General features: G+C 38.5%; 1 protein-coding gene and 1 pseudogene across 4 annotated transcripts in view; both read right to left on the bottom strand.

Moving 5' to 3' along the window:
• Positions 1 to 16,064: 16,064 nt before the first annotated feature.
• The window catches only part of Rit2 (Ras like without CAAX 2), a 337,828-nt gene continuing 328,243 nt past the window's right edge, over positions 16,065 to 25,649 (bottom strand). For all 4 annotated transcript variants that reach the window (XM_060377524.1, XM_060377523.1, XM_060377522.1 and 1 more), the window contains exon 5: positions 16,065 to 16,566. In XM_060377524.1, the coding sequence (XP_060233507.1) occupies positions 16,342 to 16,566 (225 nt within the window). In that variant the 3' untranslated portion in view covers positions 16,065 to 16,341. The remainder of the gene's footprint in view (positions 16,567 to 25,649) is intronic.
• Positions 17,358 to 20,130, bottom strand: LOC132652242 (oxysterol-binding protein-related protein 9-like; annotated as a pseudogene).

The raw sequence follows: 25,649 nt of genomic DNA, 5'->3' as shown, positions 1-25,649 counted from the left end.
GATAGGTCCAGTCCATCTCTCCACATCTTTCCAAGATCTCTGCATCTCTGCTCCTGCCTCTGTTCTCCCAGCTCTCTGCCTCCCACAGCTTCCTGTCCTCTGGCTCTTTCCTCTCTTCCTACTTCTTTCCCCTTGCTCAACATTGTGGCTAGTTGCTTTATTTTGACATGTTTACAGAAAGTTGAGACAGGTGATACTTAGAATAAATATCACAATGCAATGTCCAAATTGAAACCAGAGAGTGGGGGAGAGAAATCAACATTTGAATGAACAAGGGTAAAGTGTACACATTCCAAAAGAACATTATACCAACACATACCTCACCACAGATTTTCTTTCTTTCTCATTTGGCTTCGCAGTTCTGTTCTTGCCATTTAACCATTAACTAGCTGGGTCCTTTTTTTTTTTAATTTTACACAATGCTACTAGTTCTGGAAGAGTTCCATTTCCTTCTAAATAAAATCTCAACTTTCTTGGCATTATATATAATGTTTTACTCAAGACGGACACTTCCAAATGCTAGTTCAGCCTTTCCCCTTAACTGCTCCCTTTATACACGAGTTTATCAGCCTCTGCAATTTGGTCAATTTGCAGTCATTACAACATAATGAAAGCTTAAAGTGAATAATTTACAAAGAGAAAATGGGTTGTTGTGTTGTATTGTTTTGTGCTGTTTGATTTGCAGTTTGTGAATTCTCATCTAAAAGTTGGCAAACCCTTTTGGCTCACAATGGGCATCCTTAAAAACAGTGTCAGGAGATGGCATTTGTTCCACAAGCCAGTAAACAAAGAAGAAAGAAGATGCTGTTGAGGTCCTGCAATGCCCGCCAAAGGCATGTCCCTCAAGGACCCTGGTTAACTCCCAGGAGGCTCGACCTTCTCAGGATTCCATCACACACCTTTACACCCAAACTTTAAACATTTAACCGGTTATCTGCAGCATGTGCTTCATGCAATGCAACTAGGTCCCTGCGTTGAATAATTAGATGTAAATTTATCTTTTATGTTAAAAGAACTAAAATACAATTACATCATCTCCCCTCTCATTCCACCTTCTAACCCTTTAGATGTATCTCCTATCCCTCAATTGTTCTCTCTCAAATTTGTGGATTCTGGCCCTTTTTTCTTTAATTGTTTTACACACACCCAAAATTCAAAGTACATAAACACAATCTGATTGGACCATATAATTTTGTCTTTGTGTGTGTGTGTGTGTGTGTGTGTGTGTGTGTGTGTGTGTGTATAGAATTTCATGTCTGATCTGAAATCATGTAGCTACACATTTGTAGATTAAGTACATGCCATCTACTCTTGGGTTAGGTAGTATTCATGGGTTGTTTATTAGCTGATATAAGTACATATAAAATATCACACTAGGAGCCAGGCGCGGTGTATACGCCTGTAATCCCAGTACTCTTGGAGGCAGAGGCAGTCAGATCTATGTGAGTTTGAAGCCAGCCTGTTCTACAGAGTGAGTTTCAGGACAGCTAAGGCTGTCTTGAAAAAGCAAAAAAGAAAAAAGAATACCACGCTAGGCTGAATCCCTCAAGAGTATATCTATTTTTAATTATCAGAATATATAAGTATTACCTCATTTTAGTATTGCATAGTCTCAGTCTGGGATTTTGAATTGTAATATTGTAGGTTATATAGCTTAACAAGCAATGATCTGGAGGTTGAAAGGTTTGGAGCACCTTTCCAGCAGAAGTCACTTCTAGTGAGTCTTCTTAGTATGCATGTAGCTGTTCTTTCACTGTGTCCTCATATGGCAGGGAGAAAAACAGGCTCTTTCATGTGTTTTCTGAAAATGTTAATTGTATGCAAGTTGGAGACCTAAATCAAATTTTGAAGCCTAGTCATAATGTGGTGATACTTAGAAGTCACAGCAACAGGAACTTTATGAATGTGCTTAGTGGTTCTCAAAAAGGAGCCTTGAACCTGCTTTCCCACTCAGTCATGAGAAGACTCAGTGATGAGACAGACTGGAAGAATGATGTAAGAACCATGGGAAAGTTCTGCAGCCATGGGAAATTGGAATATTTGAAGAATAAACCCTTGCCTAGAGCCTCCAGAAGAAGCATCCTGATACCCCTGTTCATCTCCCTGAATTCCAGAATTGTTGGAAAATAAAGTTCTGTTGTTTGGCCACTATGCTATGGCGTTACTTGTAATTTGTTACGGCAACTATTGCTTGCTAACCCAAGCATTTTAGGGAAGTGCTATGCAAGATCTGTATTTGACAGGGAAACACATCACCTGGATGAAGAACAACAAGAAGATCTGGGTGCTTCTGGGATGTAGGAATTTAAGGATTGCATTAAAGCTTCGCAATTATTAGAAGCTGTTAATGGCTTTGAATAAGACACTAGATTTGATCTTTGTTATTTTTTTTTCTGCTCTGATTTTTTTCCTCTGTGTGTGTGTGTGTGTGTGTGTCTTTCCTATCTTAGCTTTTTATGGATATCTAACACTGACCTTGTTTTCTTTTTGTTCTTCTTTTCATTTGCCCCTTGGGGATTTTGTTGTACCTTTCATGGCTTTTAGTGTCTATTAAATATGTTTGTTTAAAAGCAGCAGATCAGGATAAGAGCTATATAACATGAAAGTGGATGTGAACACAGGCTAAGAATCATTTGCAAAGTAAATAATAAGTTGAATTGATGTTTCCTGTAAATTGAATTTAAATACTTAGTATTAGCTTTTAGAAAGCCCAAACTACAAATGAATATGTTGTTTACAGTTTAATATTATCTTTCTTCTTTTTAAAACATGGAGACCTTAGCTCTTCTCTGAAGACTAAACTTTGGTACTTTTATAGTTGAGTGGAATCCAGATTCTTGAATGAAGCAATATATTTAACATTTAACCCTGGGGTAGCCTCTCCTTTTCATATTGCTTCAGTCAAACTGTGTTCTATTACTTAGCCTCTGGAAAATGCCCACTTAGACAGTATTTATCAAAGACCTTTCACATTGTGTTTCTTTGAATAATTAAAAGAGATATGTCTAGATCACAAGGGTGTTGTTTCAAACTGGTTAATTGTTGTGCTGATATGTTAAAGAATTGCCCTGTTAAAAAAAATCACTTTAATTAAAGAACATTTAATAAGTTGGTTAATGCGGCAATATTGGTGGGAACAAAAGTCCTGTTTGCTTAAGAGTTTGATTTACTTAAAGGTCACTGATTTGATTAAGAAATGAAACAGGAAACCATGAACTGCCTTCAGTGAACTTGGGAGTACCTTGAATTCTCAGAGGACAACACTGTCTTTAAAAATGAGGTCTTAGCTGTGGCACCTTTGAAGGAGAAGTCACAACAATGGAATATTTTTCTTTCTCTTCATTTGAAGATTCATAAATAATCTTTGTTTTACACAAGGCATTTCAGCTTTTTGATTCCTAGATGTTGTAGGTCTAAGTATGTTTTTTAAGTGGACCTAAATATCCTCTGACAAAGGAAAGTTTATATATTTATGATCATATCCCTACCTTTTCTACAGAAAACCATAACGCAATACTTCAGTCTATGAGATATTCATTTGTTCATAATGCTTTGTGAACTAGAAGTCACTATTGTTTCTACTTAACTTATTATGAGTGTCTTAGTTAGACTTTCTATTGCTGTAATAAAAAAGCAAGGCCAAAAGCTACTTGGGAAGAAAGGTTTTATTTTACAGCTTGTCATCTATCATCCAAGGAAGTCATGGCAAGAACTCAAGGCAGAAATCTTGAGGTTGGAAATGCCATGAAGGCATGTTGCTTACTGGATTGCTCCCCATGGCTTGCTCAGCCTACTTTCTTATACAACTCAAGACCACCTTCCCAGAAATTGCACCTCCTCAGTGGACTAGGCCCTCCCACATCAGTCATTAAACAATATGGCTAAAAGACTCACTTACAGGAAAATTTGGTGGAAGCATTTTCTTTACTGAGATCCCATCTTCCCAAATGACTCTAACTAGTGTCAAGTTGACAGAAACCTAACCAGGGCAAAGACATTGGCCTTTAAGGGTCAGAAACAAGAACTTACTTAAATCTTTATTGTTTATTTGCTCATTAAGATTGTTTCTTCTTAAATAATTGAGGATCAAATAATAGATATCTTTGAAATAACAAAACTTTCGATTTGTTCGATCAAATTAAAAGGCTACAAATACCAAAAAAGTGAATGACGGAGCAAAGTCCCTGGGAACACTGATTTTATTATCTTTCTAGACCAGGGTCACATGAGAAGTTTTTCAAGAATCCGCCTCTGGGGAACATTACCATGTGCTTAGGAAAGAAGGTGCTTCTAGAAAACATACACATGATTTTTCATTCTCACCTCAAAGCTTCTGCCATGCACCAAACCTGACAAATTTGTACCTAGGTTGCAGCGGGCACTTTTTAAGCTCTCTTTCTTTCTTTCTTTCTTTCTTTCTTTCTTTCTTTCTTTCTTCCTTCCTTCCTTCCTTCCTTCCTTCTTTCCTTCCTTTCTTTCTTTCTTTTGATCATTCTACTTGGTTTTTACTTGTTAAATAAATATAATGAGTTACAAATACAATATCTAAAATCTGTCTTCGCGTTTGATTCCGAAGCCTTGGCAGTCTAGATTCTCTGTACTGCTCATTTCCCACACGAAGGAACTCTGTTGTTTTATGTTAGGCACATGGATTTTCATTTTGTCTAAATGGCAAATAGAAGTTGTGGCACCACTTGGACACTGGTCCCAAGTCATGTAATTATTCATCTTTTCAGGATTTTTTTCCTAGATGGCTTTCTCCAAGATTCTGGTCCTCTTCACTGCTATAGAGTGGATGTTTCTATATGGAATCATTTTCATTCACTGTTTTAAATTATATTTTAAATAATCAAAAGCATCATAGCTGAACATAATTTATTGTTATGTTATTTCTTGTTGATATACTCTAAACAATCAATTTTACGGGCTTGAGCAAATTATTTTTAATTGTAATTTATGGTCTGTCAAGCCATATGTTTATTTGGAATTTATTTCAGCATGATAGATATTATAGCTTCTGTTCATATGCATGTCATTTCTCCAATGGTGGTAGCATCTCTTTTCAGAACACTAATATGTCAACACTCCTACAATAGTGCAGTTGTCTGGGTAGCCTTGGATCACTCCACACTCCTGCTTATCAACGGCCGTTCCTAAGAATAACCCAAATGTTCTGGAATGCAGCATAATGAGAGGTAAAGGTGAGGTTGGGTCCCGTCCTTAATCTACAAAGAAAATGTTTAGCAGCTTTTATCACAGGAAACCTGCTTCCTCACCAGAAGAAGAAGAAGAAGAAGAAGAAGAAGAAGAAGAAGAAGAAGAAGAAGAAGAAGAAGAAGAAGAAGAAGCAACAAAATGGGGTGTGTAATTTCAGATGTCACTCAGCCACCATGGGGTTCTGTCTACCCTGCTTGGTTTTATTGCAATCTGGGTAGTCTGTCAGGAATTCTATGCACTTCTTTCAGCTTATTTGTTAACAACAAAACTAGTTTGTGTGATGTATAGTTTTCATGTTCCTTGCTACTAGACCCCAATTTGGTAACTAGCACCCCATAAAACTACTTCATACACATATTCATAGAAACATAAGTTAGGTCTATTATATTTATTTGCTTTATCCAGTTATCCAGTTTTACATGCACCTATCTATCTATCTATCTATCTATCTATCTATCTATCTATCTATCTGTGTGTGTGTGTGTCTAGCTCTGTGCAATTTCATCACACAGTCTGTGCAAACACCATTAAAATAAAAACATTCAAGTGCATCATATTCTGTGTGCCACCCCTTTGCCTTCTATTCTCACTGTTTCTATGTCACCCACAGGCACATTCTTCCATCACTATGATGATATAATTTCATGAATATTACATTAAATCATGCAATATGTCACAACTGGCATTTTTCATTATGCATAATTTCCTAGAAGTTCATCTAATGCATTTAGATCTAGGGTTTTTAGTTCATGTGCTAAGCAATATGCTGTGGATACATTCCCACAGTTTACACATCTGCTTACCATTTAATGGACATTCGGTTTCAAGACCTGAAGATTTTTATAAATAACATGCATGTGCAAATCTTCTGTTAAATTTTGAATCCACATGATGAGTATTTTTCACTTTGATCTGCTAAAATAATCACCACAGTGGTTAAATCATTTCACAATTTCCACCATTCCATACATGGCTGACCAGGCTCTCAGCATCATTCCCAAGCATTTGGTATCATCAGGATTTGTTGGTTAGGCTTTCCTGGTAGGTGTGATAATTGTAATGCAGTTTTAATATGCATTTCTGTGATGATGATATTGATGCTGAAATCTTTACAACTATTCATTTGCCTTCTGAATAATCATTAGTGAAATGTCTACCTTTCTACTATCCCAGTTTTCTAATTTAATTATCTTTTAAAAGTTGAGTTTTGAGACATTTCTACATATCTAAAACAAGGTTTTTTTATTATGAAATTTACAGAGATTTACCATAAACTTTGTAATTTTATCTTTCTACTTTATTTTACTTGGTTTAATTTTTCCATTTTATTTATTTATTTTCAATTTTTTTATTAATTACACTTTATTCACTTTTTATCCTCCCTGTACCTCCCTCCCTCCTCTCCCCATCCTTCCTTTCCTCCCCCTTCTCCACGCATGCCCCTCCCCAAGTCCACTGGTAGGGGAGGTCTTCTTTTCCTTCCTTCTGATCCTAGTCTATTAGGTCTCATCAGGAGTGGCTGCATTGTCTTCCTTTGTGGCCTGGTAAGGCTGCTCCCCCCTCAGGGGAAGGTGATCAAAGAGCAGGACAACCAGATTATGTCAGAGGCAGTCCATGTTCCCCTTACTAGGGAAAACACTTGGACACTGAACTGCCATGGGCTACATCTGCACAGGGGTTCTAGCTATCTCCATGCATGGTACTTGGTTGGAGTATGAGTCTCAGGAAAGACCCCTGTGCTCAGATTTTTTGGTTCTGTTGCTCTCTTTGTGGAGTCCCTGTCCTCTCCAGATCTTATTATTCATTTCATAAGATTACTTGCACTCTGCCCAACAGTTGCCCATAAGTCTTAGCATCTGCTTGGATAGTCTGCATGGCAGAGCCTTTCAGGGGCCCTCTGTGGCAAGCTCCTAACTTGTTCCCTGTTTTCTCCTTCTTCTGATGTCCATCCTCTTTGCCTTTCTGGATGGGGATTGAGCATTTTAACCAGAATCCTCCCTCTTGATTAGTTTCTTTAGGTGTACAGATCTTTGTAGGTTTATCTTATATTATATGTCTATATGAGTGAGTATATACCATGTGTGTCTTTCTGCTTCTGAAGATTATAATTTATAATTACATTGCTTCCTTTTTTACCCCAAACTTTCCTGTGTTTTTTACCCCAAACCTTCATGGTCCCTTTCAAATTTATTGTCTCTCTTTTTAGTAATTGTTATTGCATATATATACACATAGATATTGCTAAGTATAACCTGCTAAGTCTGTATAATGATACTTATATTTATGTTTTAAGTGCTGACCATTTAGAATTCCTGCAAAAGACCATTTCTTTCACTCCTAGCATTCCTTGGTTGCCTGTAGTTTCTCTAGTTACTACTGAGGATTTGTGTGCTTTTTCCCATGGACTTTGACTTGTTCAACCTTGTTCATTTTGTTCAGTTTGTTTGGGCAGTCATATTGATAATATTTTACAGGTGTAGCTTCTGATATTGCTAGGATACACAACCTCACAACAAACTCCCTGATCCTCTTGCTCTTATAATCTTTCCTCCCCCTCTTCGATCGTGTCTCCTGAGCCTTAGGTTTGGAAGTGTTTTATAGATGTATCCATTAGGACTGGCTCCACAACACTGTATTTTGATAAGTTGTGGTTTTCTGTAGTGTTCTCCATGATACACTCTTATAAGTAGGTAGAAGGGCGAATGCTTAGATTATTGTTAGGTTATTGTCAGGACTTATGTTGTTTTAGTAAATTAGTGGTTGTAGATTCTCTTCCCAGCATCTATGATTTGACTGGTACTGGGTAGTTAGCTTGGTTTACAGTAGCGATTATAGTTTTCTTCTTGTTGTGTGGGTCATAAGTCCAATTGGAGAGCTGTTGGTTACCGAAAAGGTATGTGTACCATTGTTGCACCCTCTGGGTTATCACGCCATGCTGGTTGTTGATGTGGTCCATAGGCATAGCAACTGGAAAGAACTGCTGGTGGTCTTCCTTGTTTGGAATCTTGTAATGTTACCTTTTTCTGTATAAATCCTGTATGTTTTACATGGATTTATTTTCATTTTATTATATTTAAAACAATTGTAGGTGGCAGTACTCATTTCAGTTGTTTCTAGTATTTCGATGTAAAGAAATTGGAACTATTTGGTGTCTCTGTGTGTGTCTATGTGTGTGTGTGTTTGTGTGTGTTCACAATGTGTCATGTGATGTTGATAAACTGACTAATTTTACTCTTTATAGATTCCTTAAAGATTTGTATACAGAAACCATTGTCTGCAGTTAGAGATCAGCTTGCATAATTCTTGCCCATCAGAATATTTTTGTAATTATCACTTGTCTAATGCCCTTGTCTTTCTGAAGTAGACAAAGCATTCAATACTATGTTAAACATCAGTGATGATATAAGCATTACCATACATCAGGAAAGAAACATTCAGCCTTTTATTCCTAAGTATGACATGCTCGGTTTGGGCACATGTTCTATCTAGTTCAGCCAAGTTTATTTCCTCTTTTAATTGCTGAGAGATTTTTATGATGCTTAGCTGTCATTTTTTATTAATTTTAAGAAGTTGCCTTTGCATTTTGAGGAATTTTTTTTACCAGATGATATAATAGATAATTTCTTTATTAAACTGCTTACATAAGGGAAGTTCTACCACTTGGCTAGTGCACAGGGCAGAATTTATACATTTATAAATTTGTTGTACTTCATTCTTTCATGATATTGATTCAATCTCATTATTTGCAGCTAAGTTTAACAGAGATGTTTCATGTACTTTGCATTTTATGACATGTTTTCTGACTTGATATCAGTATAAAGTTCTTGAGTGAGTTCAGAAATATTACTTCTTCCATTCTCAGGATACTATTTGCAGTTACAAATTTCTACACAGCCACCACTTTCCAGATTTAGTCTCTTTATTGATATCTGTTGGGGAATTTTCAGGGTACATTACACAGGAAATATTCAAGGAGTAGTGTGTATTTGTCACCTTACTCTATAAACAGAAATCTCCACTAACACCTTTTAGCTGATAATTGCTGCTGAGAATTTTGACTTTCTAAGTAAATGTTTTACAGTTACTCATGCAGGTCACTTCTGTTCTCATCAATAAAAGAGAATTAGTAAAAACGAATCCCCTGCTTCTGCATTATTATATTGTTAAATATTTTAGCAATGACCCATATTTATGAACAAGAAGTGAGTATAAAGAAAATGAGAATTAAGAAAAGGAGGGGTCCAAGATATTAGGTTGGATCCTCAGACCTGTTGAGAAGAAGTGTTTGTTAAGAACCTAAAAAGGGGGAATTTGTGTGGACACCTGAATTTATTAGCAGGTATGTAATCATTTTTATGTGTTTATTTTCTATTTTCCCACATAAATGTAAAACTTTAAAACTAGATGTTCTAATTTCTAATTTAAAAAAAACACCAACTTTATTAGACCATGCTAAAATAAATAACTTGATGAAGAAATGTAGTTCTCTTTTATTTATCCATACTATCTAAAAACTAGGTCAACATAAAAACTAAGAAATATTTTGAAAATTTTTGAAATTTCCAAATTTCCAGTTGATTAGAAATGTCATCTCATTTCCCTTACTTGTAACCTTTTTTAAGCTGACAACTCTTCTTCAGAAGAACCATGCTCAGTAGTTTACACACATGTTTGCATCTCCTAATTGAGTTTGATATTATCTTATTATCTCTTTTGTTCTTTTTTACAAGTTGCTCCCCAAACCCAGCAAATCATAACATTGAACGATAGAAAACACAAGAGAGCTATCTCATCTCTAGCAGTTCCTACTGAATTCTAGAGAGTTAGGTTTCTCATGAAAGTGACAAGTAGAAAATTAACTTTCATACAGCATGTTAGAGAACACTGGAAGCTTTGATACTATGATTGCTAGTTTGCTTGGTCTTTTGTTTGCTTATTTTTGTTTTGTTTGTTTGTCAATTTGACACAGGTTAGAATTACCTGAGACGAAGGTACTACAACTGAGAATTTGCCCCTATGAAACTGAGCTATAGACAGTCCTATGGGAGCACTTTCTTAATTAGTAATTGACATGGAAATGTCCGGTTTGTCATGGGTGTTATCACCCTTGGTGAGCAGTCTTGGGATTCACAAAATTGCGGGCTGAGAAAGCCATAGGGAGAAACTGAGTAAGCATAGGTCTTCGGTGTCTTCTCTTCCAGTTCCTGCCTTTGTGTTCACTACCCTGTTTGAGTTCCTGCCCTGATTTCCCTCAGTGATGTACTGTTACATGGATGTGTAAGACGAAATGTACCCTTTCCCGCTCAAGTTGCTTTTGGTCATAATGTTTTACCACAGCAAGCGAAACCTAACTAACATGAACACTCTGCAGAACACTGTGGAAGATTTGACAGACTGGACAGCACTTGGAAAAAGAGTCGGCATCTTCAACAGCACAGGGAAAAAAAGCAGCTGTGCCCTGGACAGCACTGTGGGAAAGTCAGCACCCAGAACAGCACCTGTGGAAGCATTGATGCCTTAACATTGTAGATCTGCACCCTAGGCGATACAACAGGAAGAAGCAATCAAACTGCGGCAAAGAGCAGACATGGTTTCCTGGACACAGATTAGTGAATTCCACTGAAATTCCTGTTCTGAATAACTCATTTGATATGTTTGGGGAGGGTCTCATAAAATTTTCTGAAAAAAAAAAAAAAGGCAACAATGTATGATGATCACTGTGGAAATTATAGTGAAACTTTTCTCCAGAAAGAAACCAATTCTTTAAAATGTTTATTTGCCCTGAGTAATTACAAATTTGTTACATGATTGCCAAGCAACTATATCACAATCATAGTAGTTTACTCTCTGTTGTCTATCCTTCCTAGTCAGAGCCACCATTTCATAAAACAAATGTTTGTGGGTCTCAGGTTGGGTCAATTATTGGTTAGACTTTCCCTCAATCTGTGTACTCTCTTTATCCCTGCACTTCTTGTAGGCAGGGTAATTTTTGGATCAAAGGTTGGTGGGTTGTTATTCCCTTCCTTACATTAGTCCTGCCTGGCTAGAAGGTGGTCACTTTAGTCTTCATGTGTCTCCTCACACCCCCGTTAGGGGTCTTAGCTAAAGTCTCATCCACATCCTCCCAGTAGGCAACCTGGTCGCAGGTCTCCACATTGAAAAAGAGATGTCTCCCCTCAGTTTCCCTTCTTGTTCCCAGCCCTATCATCTCCCACCCCCATTCTCCCCACATCTAATCCCCACCCTCGTTTTCTTCCCCATTCCATCTCCTGCTCAGTTTCCTATCTTCATTCACTTCTACTGACTCTTCTATTTCTCCTTCTGAGTGACATTCCAGCACCCTCCCTTGGGCCCTCCTTCTTACTTAGCTTCTCTGGGTCTGTGGATTATAGTCTGCTTATCCTGTACATACTCACCACATGATAGAGAACCAGCCCCTGACACTAATAATTACACTCTGCTGTGCTTGCACACAGGAGCCTAACTTGACTGTCATCTGGGAGGCTCCAGCCAGCAATGGATCAGATGCTGAGACTTGAAGCTAGCATGTAGCAAAGTTCTGGGGATCCTGCAAAAGTGTTGGGGGTAAGATGAAAGGACATGGAGGGGACAAGAAAGTCACAAGAAGACCAACAGAGACAACTAACCCAGTAACATAGACTGAGCCATCAACTAAGGAGCATGCATGGTCTGGACCTAAGCCCCCTGTCACATGTGGCAGATGGGCAGCTTGGTCTTCATGTGGTGTGCCTGGCAAGTGGAGTTGAGGGGGGAGGTGGTTAGGGTTCCCTGAGGTTGTGGAGAAAGGGGAACCCTCCTCCACTGCTGGTGGGAATGTAAACTTGTACAATCACTCTGGAAATCAATCTGACACTTTCTAAGACAACTAGGAATAGCACTTCTTCAAGATCCAGCCATACCACTCCTAGGCATATATCCAAAAGAGGCTCAAGTACACCATAAGGACATTTGCTCAACCATGTTTGTAGCAGCTTTATTTGTAATAGCCAGAAGCTGGAAATAGCTCAGATGCCCCTCAACTGAAGAATGAATGCAGAAATTGTGGTACATTTACACAATGGAATATTACTCAGCAATCAAAAATAAGGAAATCATGAAATCTGCACAGTTTTTAAACATACCCATGATGTTAGATTATAAGTCTAAATGTGGTGACAGGCATTGAAGGTCAACCTGTCTGAACTGGCTGCCTAGACAGTGAGAAAAGAATACTATTGAACACTTCTATAGTATGTTTTCAGAGAAGACAGGAAAGGGGATTAGTGTTGTAGTTTAGGTAAATATACTTTTGACAAACAAAAAAGGTCTGTTTGTTGAGGGTATTGTCTACCTCCTTTAGACTTGTTGGAAGGTGATGGAACCTTTAAAAGGTGGGACCTAGCAAGATCTCTTTAAATAACGGGTGTGTGCTCCTCATGAAGACAATGGCTCTCTTTCATCTTCCTCTTTCACACCCAGCCCATGAGGTAAATGGCTTTGTTCCACCATATGCTTTTGCTGTGGCATATCCAACAGCTTCAGAAACAATTTATGCACTTAGATATCTAAAATGGATGCAGAAGTGAGACACTTTTCCCTTTATAAATTTTCACAAATATTTGTTATAATGAAAGGCTAAGAAAATCAGAAACTGGACCTTTATCAATGGGTTGCACCATCTCATAAATTAGGGCTTATGGCCATGGCCTGCTGGTAGTGGGGAGGTTGGCCTCAGGCTGAGACTACATCACCTGTTTCTTTCTCTTGCCAAAAGTTCTATCTATTAGAAATGGGCTGTTATTTACTTTCTGACTCTCCAACCTGTATGTTTACTCTTGGAATTATATTCTCTGTAATCAGCTAAGCCAATTTAATAAATCTTTAATAGAAATTGCATTCTATTCATCATACTTTTTGGGAAGCTCTGATATAGAGAAAATAGGCAGTGAGGAATGAGGATGCTATTATACCTACACCTAAAAAAGTTTGCATGTTGTATAATGGGAAAGGTTTTGTAGAGTTTGGATGCCTGAGCCAGAAAATGCCATAAGCACTTGCAGTATCACAGGTAACACAGGCACATTTAGTAATTTCATGAGATGTTACTATACTGCCAAGTATAGTAACCAAGTCCCAAGACTGTGGTCACAGACAAAAATTCTAACAGTTCAATCTTTCACTGGCTAGAATTATTCACAGTCCTTGAGTAGAAATGCCTAGACCTATAAAGTGTTTCATTGTGGTTTTCAGGTTTCTAGAGGGAACACTGGTTAAAGTTGTGCCTCAGGCACAGTTCTGGCCTTGCTGGTAATGACTGTCTCAAATTCTTTTAGCTTGGTGATGAAATTTTGCTGACTTCCTGTTTGTTATATCAAAATATTTATAGAGAAAAGCTATTCTCTAACCAAATTTCCATACAGAATTTTAAGCTATGGAGTTAATTTGCCATAAATTATAATTATGTACAAATATTTTAAGTTATACAAATTATTTACTTCAGATTATAGTGAAGAAGAAGGAGGAGAAGAAGGAGAAAAGGAGAAAGAGGAGAAAGAGAAGTAGTAAAACTCACATGAAATGAGAACTTTAGAGTCAAAGAAAGAGTATTTAAAAATCAAAGGAAAAATAAAACTCCTATGCACTTGGTTGTCTAGAAAATGTGTCAAGAATAACACATGGACAAGGAAATCACTAGCTTTACAAATAGACAGACTGGTCATGGAGAAAATAGTTTCAGTTATTTCCTAAATTGTGTTGTTCTTGCAAACAGTAAGATACAAAGAAGGGCTTAAGGCTCAAAGGAAACAAAGGGCATGCTGGAGGTGAAAGAGCCAACTTAACAGAATAAAAGAGAAAGACTAGTCATTCCAAATCAAAGGAAGAAGAAAGCAAAGCCAGGTAATGCCTATCAGTATAATGCATCACAGGAAGCTTTATTTACATGTAGAATTTTTATATGAAACTAAATATAAATTTAAGTTTATAATGGCTTCCAACCTTTGTGTAATATTAGTTTTGTCTTCTTTTCTTTCCTTTCTGTGACATCTTTTTAACGATATATGCCTTAAAAGAGAAATATATAGTGTTTTTTTGGTTTTATTAGAATTTCAGGGCGAAGAAAACTGCATAAAAGATGTGGCTTCGAAAGAACTCAAAGGGATATGCTGGCAATTATTACAACAAAAGATCAATCAACTTGTTGATCCTAAGCCTAAAGACACAAAGAAAAAAGTTTTGTGGGATTAAGAAGTCTTAGGCTACGGTATAAAATGGCCCCAAAATATAGTCTGAAAGGTTGAATTTTATTCCAACAGCTACAAATTGATAACTCCTAAGCTATACTCACCTTGTATCTATACACATGAAATGTATCATTTTCCTTTACTAGAGTTTACGATTCTAGTGTGATTTCAGTGGAGGGAATCTGCCAGGTGAACATGAAGCTACAGGAAACCAGGATTTGTGTCTGATTCATTTCTCCAGTCTAAGCACTTAGCCAGTTCAGGGGCATTGCGAGCCAAAGAAGATAAAGTGACTGAGTGTTGAATGAGATCCTTGTCACTCAATCCTGCTATTCCCTAATTTATGATAAAACTGTCCTTAATCCATGAAAATTGTTTTGACGGATTCCATTTTAGGCTTACCTTTTCAGCTTTCCTCTTAACACTTGTCTGTTATCCTTCTTTCCAGTGGTTGCCTTCTGAGCTTGAATTTAAACAAACTAATTGGCACTAGGGGAAAATAAGTGAATGGGAGATTTTATTTTACACAATGAACTATTGTAAGACAAATAACAACACTTTCAATGTCAGCTTCTTGTAGCATTTCATGGAAAATGAAACAGGGAATTCAATAATATGTCTGAGACTGATACTCCAACCAAGGAACAATCACGGAGATAACCTGGACCCCCTGCACAAAGGTAGCCCATGGCAGCTCAGTCTTCAAATGGGCTCCCTAATAAGGGGAGCAGGGGCTATCCCTGGCATAAACTCAGTGGCTGGCTCTTTGATCACCTTTCCTTGAAGGGAGAGCAGCCTGACCAGGACACAGAGGAAGACTATGAAAGACAGTCCTGATGAGACCTTATAGGCTAGGGTCAGAGGAAAGGGGAAAAGGACCTCCCCTATCAGTGGACTTGGAGAGAGGGATGGGAGGGAGGGAGGGAGGGAGGGAGGGAGGGAGGGAGGGAGGGAGGGAGGGAGGGAGGGAAGGGGAGTGGAACTGGGAGGGAACAAGGGTGGGGCTACAGCTGGGATACAAAGTGAATAAATTGTAATAAGTAAAAAATTATATTAAAAAAATAAAAAAGAAAGAGAGCAACGGGAACGTGGAGGCCACATCTCTGTAGACAGATTGAGACTGTGCAGGTGAAGTGATCCTAATAAGAATTCATAGAGAGGGCAAAGGGCCTTTCTTGGGCATATGTATCACCAAGTTCACAGTATTGCTGTCTTCCCACAGCACATTCTTTCACCACAGTAACTTTACTGTAATACTTGTATAAAAGTGTATGGCAGGCTGAGCACTGTGACTATAAGGACACATAATTTTCATACTTTAACAACCCATACTCAGTTTCTATTATCAGCAATTCCTCTAATGCTCATCTATAGAGTAGTTAAGAAGAAATACCAAACTCGTCCACTTAAGAGAAGACAAGGACTTGGGCTTCTGCTTTAAACTATTCCATCCTCTTCATTATTTACAGATTTGTGAAATGCAAACAACTAGGGTTATCAGGCATAAACAGATCCCCTAAGCCTTTTATCATTCCAGCTACACATTTGCATATTTTCTTTTATAACCAGACAGCATACGAAATGAAGCTACTCTTTACAGGAAAATGAGGCAATTGGAATGTTAATTTTATTTGGTAATATATTGTAAAATCTATACAGCATTATCCAGCTGATTGACAAAATCTATCCAGCTGTTAAAGGCAAAATAAAACTATCTCAAGACGTACAGTTCTAGAAGTCTAATTTTTGCCTGCAGGCAGATGTCGGGAGAGAAAGAGAGAGAGAGAGAGAGAGAGAGAGAGAGAGAGAGAGAGAGAGAGAGAGAAATTGTTTGGTTGATAAAATCCAGAAGGAGAGACAGGAAAGACACAGAAGCAAAGTCTCATGTCATGTTTTCTCTCTTCTTCAGTGAGCCTTTGATCTTCTTCCACAGGCTGCCCTTCCTCTTTAATTTCCTTTCCATCAAGGAGAGCATGGATTCCTTCTTGCGAATTTCTCTCACTAATCCTTGAAAAGCATCATCAATACCAAATCGGAGGGCGGCAGAGGTCTCAAAGAAGGCACAGTTGTATTCTCTAGCAAGATTCAAGCCTTCTTCTGTAGACACCTGGGGTGGGGGATAAACAAATAATGTTAAAAAAAGAAAAGAGAAAGGCTTCTGTTCAAAAATATGTTTTCCATATTCTGGCCTCTGGGATTCAGCTTTATGAACAACGGTAAAGGATAAATTTTTATTTTGAAAAAATTGTAGATTTTCTGGACTTGAAGGACAAATGAGAAATCTGAATCCCACAAGGGAGAAGTAATTATAATTCAAAGCCAGTTCTTCAAATGCCATCGCATGCATGGTAGTGCAGTGGCCAACAGCATAGGTGTAGACGAATTTTACCAAAGTCCCAGTTTAACTGTTTTTTTTTTTTAAGTTTTGCAAACATGGGAAATTGTGTTAATATTAGTCATCAGTTCCCTCTTCTGCTACACAAAATGGCATCACTGACATCATAGATAGTGAAAGGTACAGCAATCAAAATTTTTTATTTGGCTACATTTACCAATATGTCCAATCAGGACTTATGAGATGGTTTGTTAGGGGTCTTGGTATCATCTATAGAATGAGTGTGCTGGGAATGTTACATGCTCCAAAATGTTATTGCTTATATAACTTGGAGCTATCTTCTAACAACATTTGATGAACATTTCAAAACAATGCTGTGATGAAGGAATCAGGAAGCAAAGCACTGTCACTGTGATAAATGAGACTTTCTCTGGCCTAAAGCTTTATACATCATCTGTCACACTTAACACGCCATGCTTTGTACTATTGCACCAGATATCCTAGAAATTATAAACTGACTGAAGTTGGGAACTTTGCCTCCTTTATCATTCCTTCAGCATTTATCACAGTTCCTGGAGACAAACCTACCACAAGATGTATTAAAGGAGTTTAAAGAGTGCTCCACAAAACTACTCAAGGCTTAAAACAACAACAACAACAACAAGACATGGTGGCACACGCCTTTAATCCCAGCACTTGTGAGACAGAGACAGGTGAATCTCTGTGAGTTTGAGGCCAGCCTAGTCTACAAAGCTAGTTCCAGGTCAGCCAGTACTGCTCTACAGAGAAACCTCGTCTCAAAAATAAAAACAAAACAAAACAGAAAAACAAAAAGGTATTAACAGACATAAGCATCAATTGTGTAGATATGTTTAAACACTAGATTGTTGTGCTATAAGATGGCTCTAGAATTTCTCCTCAACATTTAGGTCTTCCATAATCCTTTCAGGTTACAGTCTGTGGTTCTGAGTGACAAGCCTGGGATTGCTGTGCGTTCCTTTAAGACAACCCCTGTCGGGCATGTAGTACAGCAATAACAACAAATCAAACAAAATGCCATATATTATTCTGGCTATATTCTGTTCCTCAAAAGACAGATTACCTGAACTGTTTTGTTTGTTTGTTTGTTTGTTTTAGTTTTATTTTGTTTTTATGGTTGGAAAATTAACTTACTAAGCCTTAAGAAGCACTGCATATAATTAAACTATAGTCCAGATTTGGATACTATCTCATAGTAGTTCAATTCCAAAATAAATTTACAGGTGAAAACAAATTTCTTAACACTAGATTTTAATACATTGCAATAATATTATTAAAAAAGTATGAAGAAATAACATTTACAGATGGAAACACAAAAATTTGTAATCATTGGTGTGTACATTTGTGTGTGTATGTGCAAGTGTGTGTGTTAGTGTGGTGTGTGCAAAGAATCAAGGATTATATGAATAGGAAATGAAGGTTTTTTATTCATATAACTTCTGAACAGCAGAAACAGAGCACTGGATACTGAGGCTTGGCTTTATAAATCTCATGCTTGTCAAAGCATGAGATTTGGATGAGGAAGGGACTGCTTGGTTAAAAACCCGAAATTTTTCTTAAGACTGAAATCAAACACATAACTACCACAAAGAAGAGAAGAGTGGGAAGCATTCTCCACTTTAATTGTTCATCTAGGTCACAAAGTCCAGAGTCCATGACACAGAAAACACTAGGATAAGAAGGGATAATAGGCTACTCTGAAAGAAGATCCATTGTTGCTCAGTTATGCCTGTTGCCCTGGTCACTGGGTGTGAACTGAGTTGCTAGCCTGATTTTTCATCACACCAAGAAGTTCCTGGACTGGGATGGAAGGAGGGAGGGAACCACAGGGGGGATACAAAGTAAGTAAAGTGTAATTAATAAAAATAAAAATAAAAAAAAAGAAGTTCCTGTAATGCTTCATCACAAATCCAGCTCTCTCCAACTTTCTGGAATAGCCACATCTTTCATTGAATTCCCTTTTCCTTCCTTTCGTGGGCTTCTCCATTTTGCCTTTCTTCAAGTTTGTGCTTTGCTCCAGTTGCTATATAAATGTTTTTATTTTTATTTTTTTTTAATATTGACATCTTTCCAAAAGCAGCAGGACTCATACTGTTTTAATCCCAACTTTCTCACTATTTCTTGATTATAGAGATATGTACAAATCTGATATGTGGTGCCGTTCTGTTACACTTCAATTGAGCAAAAAGATATGCTGTTCTCTGGAGAAAATAATCTTGGGAGTAATCCCATGCCTCTTGCCTCCATAGCAAGGCCTAGTACAGAAGATAATGTTATACTATGACTGGTTAAGAAGTAATTAATACTGCATGTTCCTCTTAGGGCACTTCCACTTAGGGTACAGTCAGAATAGACTTTCTGTAGCCATTGGGTAATGTGAGAATGTAATGTACAACATAGTGCAGACATAAGAAACAGTGGCTATAGTCCAGATCTGAGCATTGAATTATATATTCTTGTAATAATAACAGTAAATATGAAAGGGTGGTATGGTAGTCGACTGGCAAAGTGCCCAGTTACAAATGTCAAGGATCACGAATACTCACGAATAGACAAGAATGTGCAAAAAGTCTGCATATATTTCTAATAAGAACTACCTTCCTAAGGTTCACCCAGAGCCTAGTTTATGCCTGATAAAATACTTCTGTTCCTCCACTGGCCACACTTACCCATCTTTATTTCTGTTCTCATGTGAATCAAAAAGAACATCATCATTTGTTCTTTTGGGCATGGATTAATTCAGTGGTTCTGTGCTGTCTGGGTTCTGTAGGCTTTAGCTGCTGAGTGTGAAGATGAAGGCCAATCCAGAAGACTCTGTTAAGCACTTTGAGGATGAGCCACCTTGGTGGAACTCATCAGCATCATAGAACTTTACTGGTAGAATAAGAGAACTCTGGGAGTATGCTTGGATACAAGTTGACATGGCTAAGTAGTTAGATTTTTTATAGGTGGTGAATTTCCACTGATTGTGTTATTTGGTGTTGGAGTCTGGTGTTATCCCAAGGTAGCTAAGAAAGTTCCAAGAAGTAGGGGAGATGGATACTGTGCTGTTGTATACGACTGAGCAGGCTCTGAAGGTGAAAGAGTCTGGGAAAGCACTGTGCTGACCACAGGTTCCCAGGGACTAGGTTGGTACATTGCATCTATAGGATGAATAGCACATATGATTTCTCTCGTGTGCTGCTTCCCATTACTCTTGTCTTCAACAGCATGCAGCAGCAACAGGGCTGAGTTTAATTGATTCTCTGATGCTATTTGTTGTGTACTTGAGAGCTTCAGTTTTTCTCTGTTTGTCATCTTCACAATTTGAAACTTGACATCAAAACTCTATCAAAATTTGTAGATAATGTTTAGACAACTATACTGAAATGGACAGGGAGAAATACTGGAAAGTCTCAACTCATGAATTTGAAAAGAGAGCAAGGGGATTTATGGTGGGAGGAAGGGGAAGGGGAGACTTTTAAGCAATTATTTAAACAGAAGGGGGAGATAGAAAGACCTGGAGGGGCAGGAGCTCCACAAGGAGATCAACAGAACCAAAACATCTGAACCCAGGGGTCTTTTCTGAGACCAAGGACCATTCATGGGGATAATCTAGAACCCCTGAACAGATGTAGCCCATAGCAGCTCAGTATCCAAGTGGGTTCCCTAGTAAGGAAACAGGGGCTGTCTCTAACACTAACTCAGTGGCTGGCTCTTTGGTCACACTCCCCTGAGGGGTAGGGCAGCCTTGCCAGGCCACAGAGGAAGACAATGTAGCCAGTTCTGTTGAGACCTGATAGGCTAGGGTCAGATGGAAGGGGAGGAGGACCTCCCTTATCAGTGGACTGGCAGAGGGGCATGGGAGGAGAAGAAAAAGGGAGGGCAGGATTGGAAGGGGCTGAGAGAGGGGGCTGTAGCTGGGATACAAAGTGAATAAATTGTAATAAATAAAAAATAAATTAAAAAATAGGAGGGAACCTACCACAGATGTCCTTTAAAAGACTCCATCCAGCAGGGTATCAAAGCAGATGCAGAGACTCAAAGCCAAACTTTGGACAGAGCACAGGGAGTCTTGTGGAAGAAGGTGGATATAGTAGGATGGGAAGTGACAGTAGTCCCACAAGGAGACAAAAAGGGCAAAAAAGTTGGGTCCAGGAGGGACTGCAGAGACTGATGCAACACCCAAATACCTTGCAAAGAGAAGACCTGGACCCTCTGCTCAGATGTAGCCCATAGATAGCTCAGTCTCCATATGGATTCCCTAGCAAGGGAAGAAGAGACAGTCTCTGACATAAACTAGGTTGCCTGTTCCTTAATCATTTCTCCCTGTTGGGTAACCTAGCCAGTCCACAGAGGAAGAGGATCCAGGCAGTCCTGATGGAACCTGATAGGCTAGGGTCAAGCACTAGAGGAGGAGGACTTCCCCTATCAGTGGACTAGGGGAGAGGGGTCAGGGAGGAAGAGAGAGGGAGAGTAGGACAAAGAGGAGATGAAGGAGGGGACTACAACTGGGATACAAAGTAAACAAATTGTAAATAATAATAATAGTGATGATGATGATAAAAGAAAAAAGTAAAAAATAAAAAAGAAATAAAATGCAATCTAAAAAATGTAAGCATCACAAGTAAGCCATTACAAACCATTACATTAAAAGGCAAATGTAAATTAAAATCTCACAACAAAAAACAACCAGACCCAAAGTCAATCCAACCAGAAGAATTTCTGTTTAGTTAAAATTGCCATTCAAATGGAAGCCATGAAGCTTCAGGCTAAAATTTGAGCTTTCCGTATTGAGTATATTTTACTTATTTACAATTTTAGATGATAAAGTTTATAAAACATTTGAAAGTCTTTTGCAAAAATCAAGATCATCTCAAGTAAAATAAGAAAACACATTCCACACACGGATTCTTATTTGACTCAGACACTGCTAGCAATACAGCACCATAATTGGGACCACATGACTGTACCAACCAAAGTAAACTCAAACTTTTCTGATTCTACCACTCAGCTGGTGATGCAGGAACGAAATGCCTTCCACTTATGAACAAGCAGTTACCTTTTGAATAGTTACCAGACCACGGATTCTGAGCGATCTAATTGGGCCTCGTAGTAATTTCCACATTCACTATAATAAAACCTAAATGGAACTCAAACACTAACATACTCCTCTTCTCTTACACATCTTTCTAAAATTCTAATTGGACCAGTGACCTAAAGGGCTCACCTTTACAAAGGGAACTTATATGAAGACACAATTAAAAATAAACATCCATGTTTCAGTCATGTTCTTTTATCATTATTATGAAATGACATATTTATCATTCCTACCTCTGACTTTATATTTATGAAACATAAATATATTGGGGAACATACTCCCAAACATACCCGGAGAAGGAAATCCATCAAATATTGGGATTCTATACTTAGTGTTATGTTCCATGTGGGGGTGCTAATTATGACCACAGTGCTACTGGGAATAACACTTAGGGAACCTGCGATTTATTTGGTAACTGAGGTCAGCCGTGGTCAGAACCTGAGACTAAACAAGTACTAGGTTCCCTATTCAGATCCAAAGATCAAAGGTGCATACTTTCTTGATATATCATCGGCTAGAAGAAAGACTATTTTGTATTACAGTTATATTTTCAGAGAGCACAGCAGTGGCGAGGAGAATGAATGTGTTTTTGAGCGCTGGGAGTAGGACTTGGTGAACTAGCGTGCTGAGGAGCAACCCTCCTCCTCCCAAAGAAAAGGCATGAAAGTTAATGCATCACTCCGAAGCCTCTGGGCAATGGCCGGGGAAATAAAGGAGGAAATTGTTTCCATAGGAGTACCAGAAGATTTCAAAAACCTCGGGGAGAGGTCCTCCACTAGCTGGAGAAGGCCTTGGCAAACAGCTGGAGAGCTAACAGACAGGGTCGCACAGGGAGCAGAGCAGGCGCCAGACCGGCCAGCTGCTGGCGCATCCTGGAACAGAGATCTGCTGACACCAGGAGCTTCCTCGCTCTTTACATCTGCTTTAGTTTTCACATTAGCTTAGTGAATGGAGAATAGAATGCAATAAATTGAATGACAGTGAAGGTTATTATGGTAATGGTAGCGCCTAGTAAGCTTTATAACTCTTAATAGCACAAAACGAAACTGGTCCCAACGACTGTGTTAGCTAAAATTCGGTGAAGAGCTCAGCAGAAGGGGGCTCTTTTTCTCCCAGCAGAAGCGCTGCTGGCAAATCTACCCCACAGGGTTACGGATACAATGCTTAGTGTAAGGAGTGGCCTCTGGAATTACATATATTATGTGTGTGCACACAAATACAATGCATATATGCAATATGTAATGTTGTATATTATGCATGTGTATATACACAGAATATTTTATATATTAATATATGCATATTAATGTTTTGTCTGTTTTCTTACTCTTTCATCTGTGGAGCTACTAAATTTCCCTTTACACCCCACATCACCAACGCAGCAGGAGCCATACTTTTCCAAGTAAGTTGCATTGTTCTTTTTCACTTAGTAACTTTTAAGTTACCGAAAATTCATTAAATTCCTTTCATTTTATATGCATTAGTGGTCTTCCTGCATGTGCTATGTGCACCGTGAGTCTGACTGGGGCCTGTGGAGACCAGAAGCACAGGTCACATCCCCTGGAACTAGATTTAAGGTTCACTGTGTGACACCATGTATGTGCTGAGACCCAGTCTGGGTCCTCTGTAAGAGCAGCAAAGTGCTCTTACGTGTTGAGCCATCTCTCCAGCTCCTGTGTTAAGTTTTAACAATTCAAGAGGCTTTGTAGGTTTTCATAACCAGTTCTAACGAAAGTGGTTTTGATGAATTTAACCTGATTTATTTACTTAATTTTATCTGTAAAATCTTTGTTTCAGTATTTTCTACTCCGTCCAAACTGTGTTATTGTTTTAATTCCTCCTTGCAACTCGTTATCCACAAGTGAGGCAAAAGGCCCCACATTGTAAGTCTGTCCCTAAGAGTCTTTGAAGAAAGACTTAGCTTCAGGACTTGCATAGATACTGTAATCTGTAGGGTGCTCAAGTCTCTTTTGGAAAATGGGAAGAATTTTAATAAGTCCTACACCTTTTATCTCCAATCTCAAGATTTTTTGTAACAACTTTTAAATGCTTTGTAGATAGTTTTTCTACTCAACTCTTTAGAAAATAGTTGTGAGAAAAAGTCTGCTTGTTCAGAACAGGCATGATGTGTGTGTGTGTGTGTGTGTGTGTGTGTGTGTGTGTGTGTGTAGTTAGATATGTAGTTTCTTGAATAATCTGTTAGTGTAGAACCCAGCGATGCACATATCAACTAACCTGAAATATCAGAGACAGAATTCATATTTTCTACATGATATCCTCAACCATGCTGAGCAACAAGCCTGCAGCTGGCCAAAGTCCATTTAATATTTAATCCTGATGACGGCAATAATGATACTGGTAAGCTGTTGCTAGTGACTCATAATCAACTCTAACAAGTCCTTCAAACTGGTCCTTCTAAAGGCCAAACTATGATTTCCATTTTTTTGTATTCACTGTGGACATTAACATGCTGACTAAGTCTCTCCGAGGTGAGCGAAGAGGTAAAGATTCCAGAACCCAGCTCCAGGGACGGTAGCCCCAAAGCCTAGAGCTCTTGGAAGGTGGCTTCTGTGCTTCTGTTTACTTGTTTTCTCGTGGATGTAGTAGAAGAACCCAGGGAAGTATTTCAGGAAAGCACTTTGCAGGCTTGTTGGCATAGTATGCACACATAGTATTTCCTCCCACTACTATTCCTTCCTTTATCCCTAGCACAGATTCCAGGCCCAGAGTGACTCTCCTGTCTTCAGTTGTCTCCGCTATGGTTTCCTGTTTGCCATATGCTTCCCTAAGTTGTCCTGTTGCTTGAGTTCTTCATGTCACCTAAACCAACATCTCGTTTTCTCAGGAGTCTTCAAGAGCATTCCTGAACTATTACCCCATTTCTCTGCCTTATATTTTCTTGTGTACTTGGTTGCTTTCAGAGAGACAATTTTACAGGTATGTTAATATGCTTATTTTCTGTCTCTGTGATACAGAGAAGCCTAGTTATTCCTTCAGGGTCTTCTTATTGCTATCTTATTCACCACTGCACCTCACCCCAGCCTCACGAATGACACTCATAAGCAGGCCACATTTATAGAATGATGCACTGGTCCTCATCACAAATGATAGAGAAGCTCATGTTTTTAGCAGTGGGCCACTTAGAAAATTAAAGGGAAACTTGAGATCACTGACTACCACCAGCCCAGGGCACTGTGATGTCATTTCCAACTGTATCTTCCAACCCCCTTTTAGTGGCACTCAACTCTCTTTCTCTCTCAAAACAAACATTAAAGCTTCAGGGATACTTAAATTGAAAGCAACAATTATCCAGGTGGATAAGGGGAAGGAGTCAGGGAAAGGACTAACAACAAGGAAGAAAGAAATGAAAGTAGGACTTAAGCTGATCACAAAAGGGAGTGAACAAGAGCAACACAGAAATTAGTGTGAGTGCCTAATCTACATAGCAGCTTCTGAAAATTTTTGGGGACCCAACTGAGAAATTTAAAAAAAGAAGTCCTGTTATGTTTTGTGAGCATGCACTGTACAACAAGATGCAATGGGCTTTCTCTCTCCTGCTGCTCTAGAGCGGTATTGATTGAAGCAGGACATAATAAATTAAATGGGGTAGCCAGGGTTTCTGAGGCCCAGAATGGTAATGGCTCCAGGGTAAAGGTTTGGGACTCCTTTGTAAGGAGACATTTGAAGTCTCCAAGGCCTTGTGCTTTTCATCTAAAGGAACTGTGCAGAGCTGGGGGAA

The sequence above is a fragment of the Meriones unguiculatus genome, chromosome 2 (assembly GCF_030254825.1).
Source record: "Meriones unguiculatus strain TT.TT164.6M chromosome 2, Bangor_MerUng_6.1, whole genome shotgun sequence".
Taxonomy (NCBI): Eukaryota; Metazoa; Chordata; class Mammalia; order Rodentia; family Muridae; genus Meriones; species Meriones unguiculatus.
This window is presented reverse-complemented; position numbering and strand designations above follow the sequence as displayed.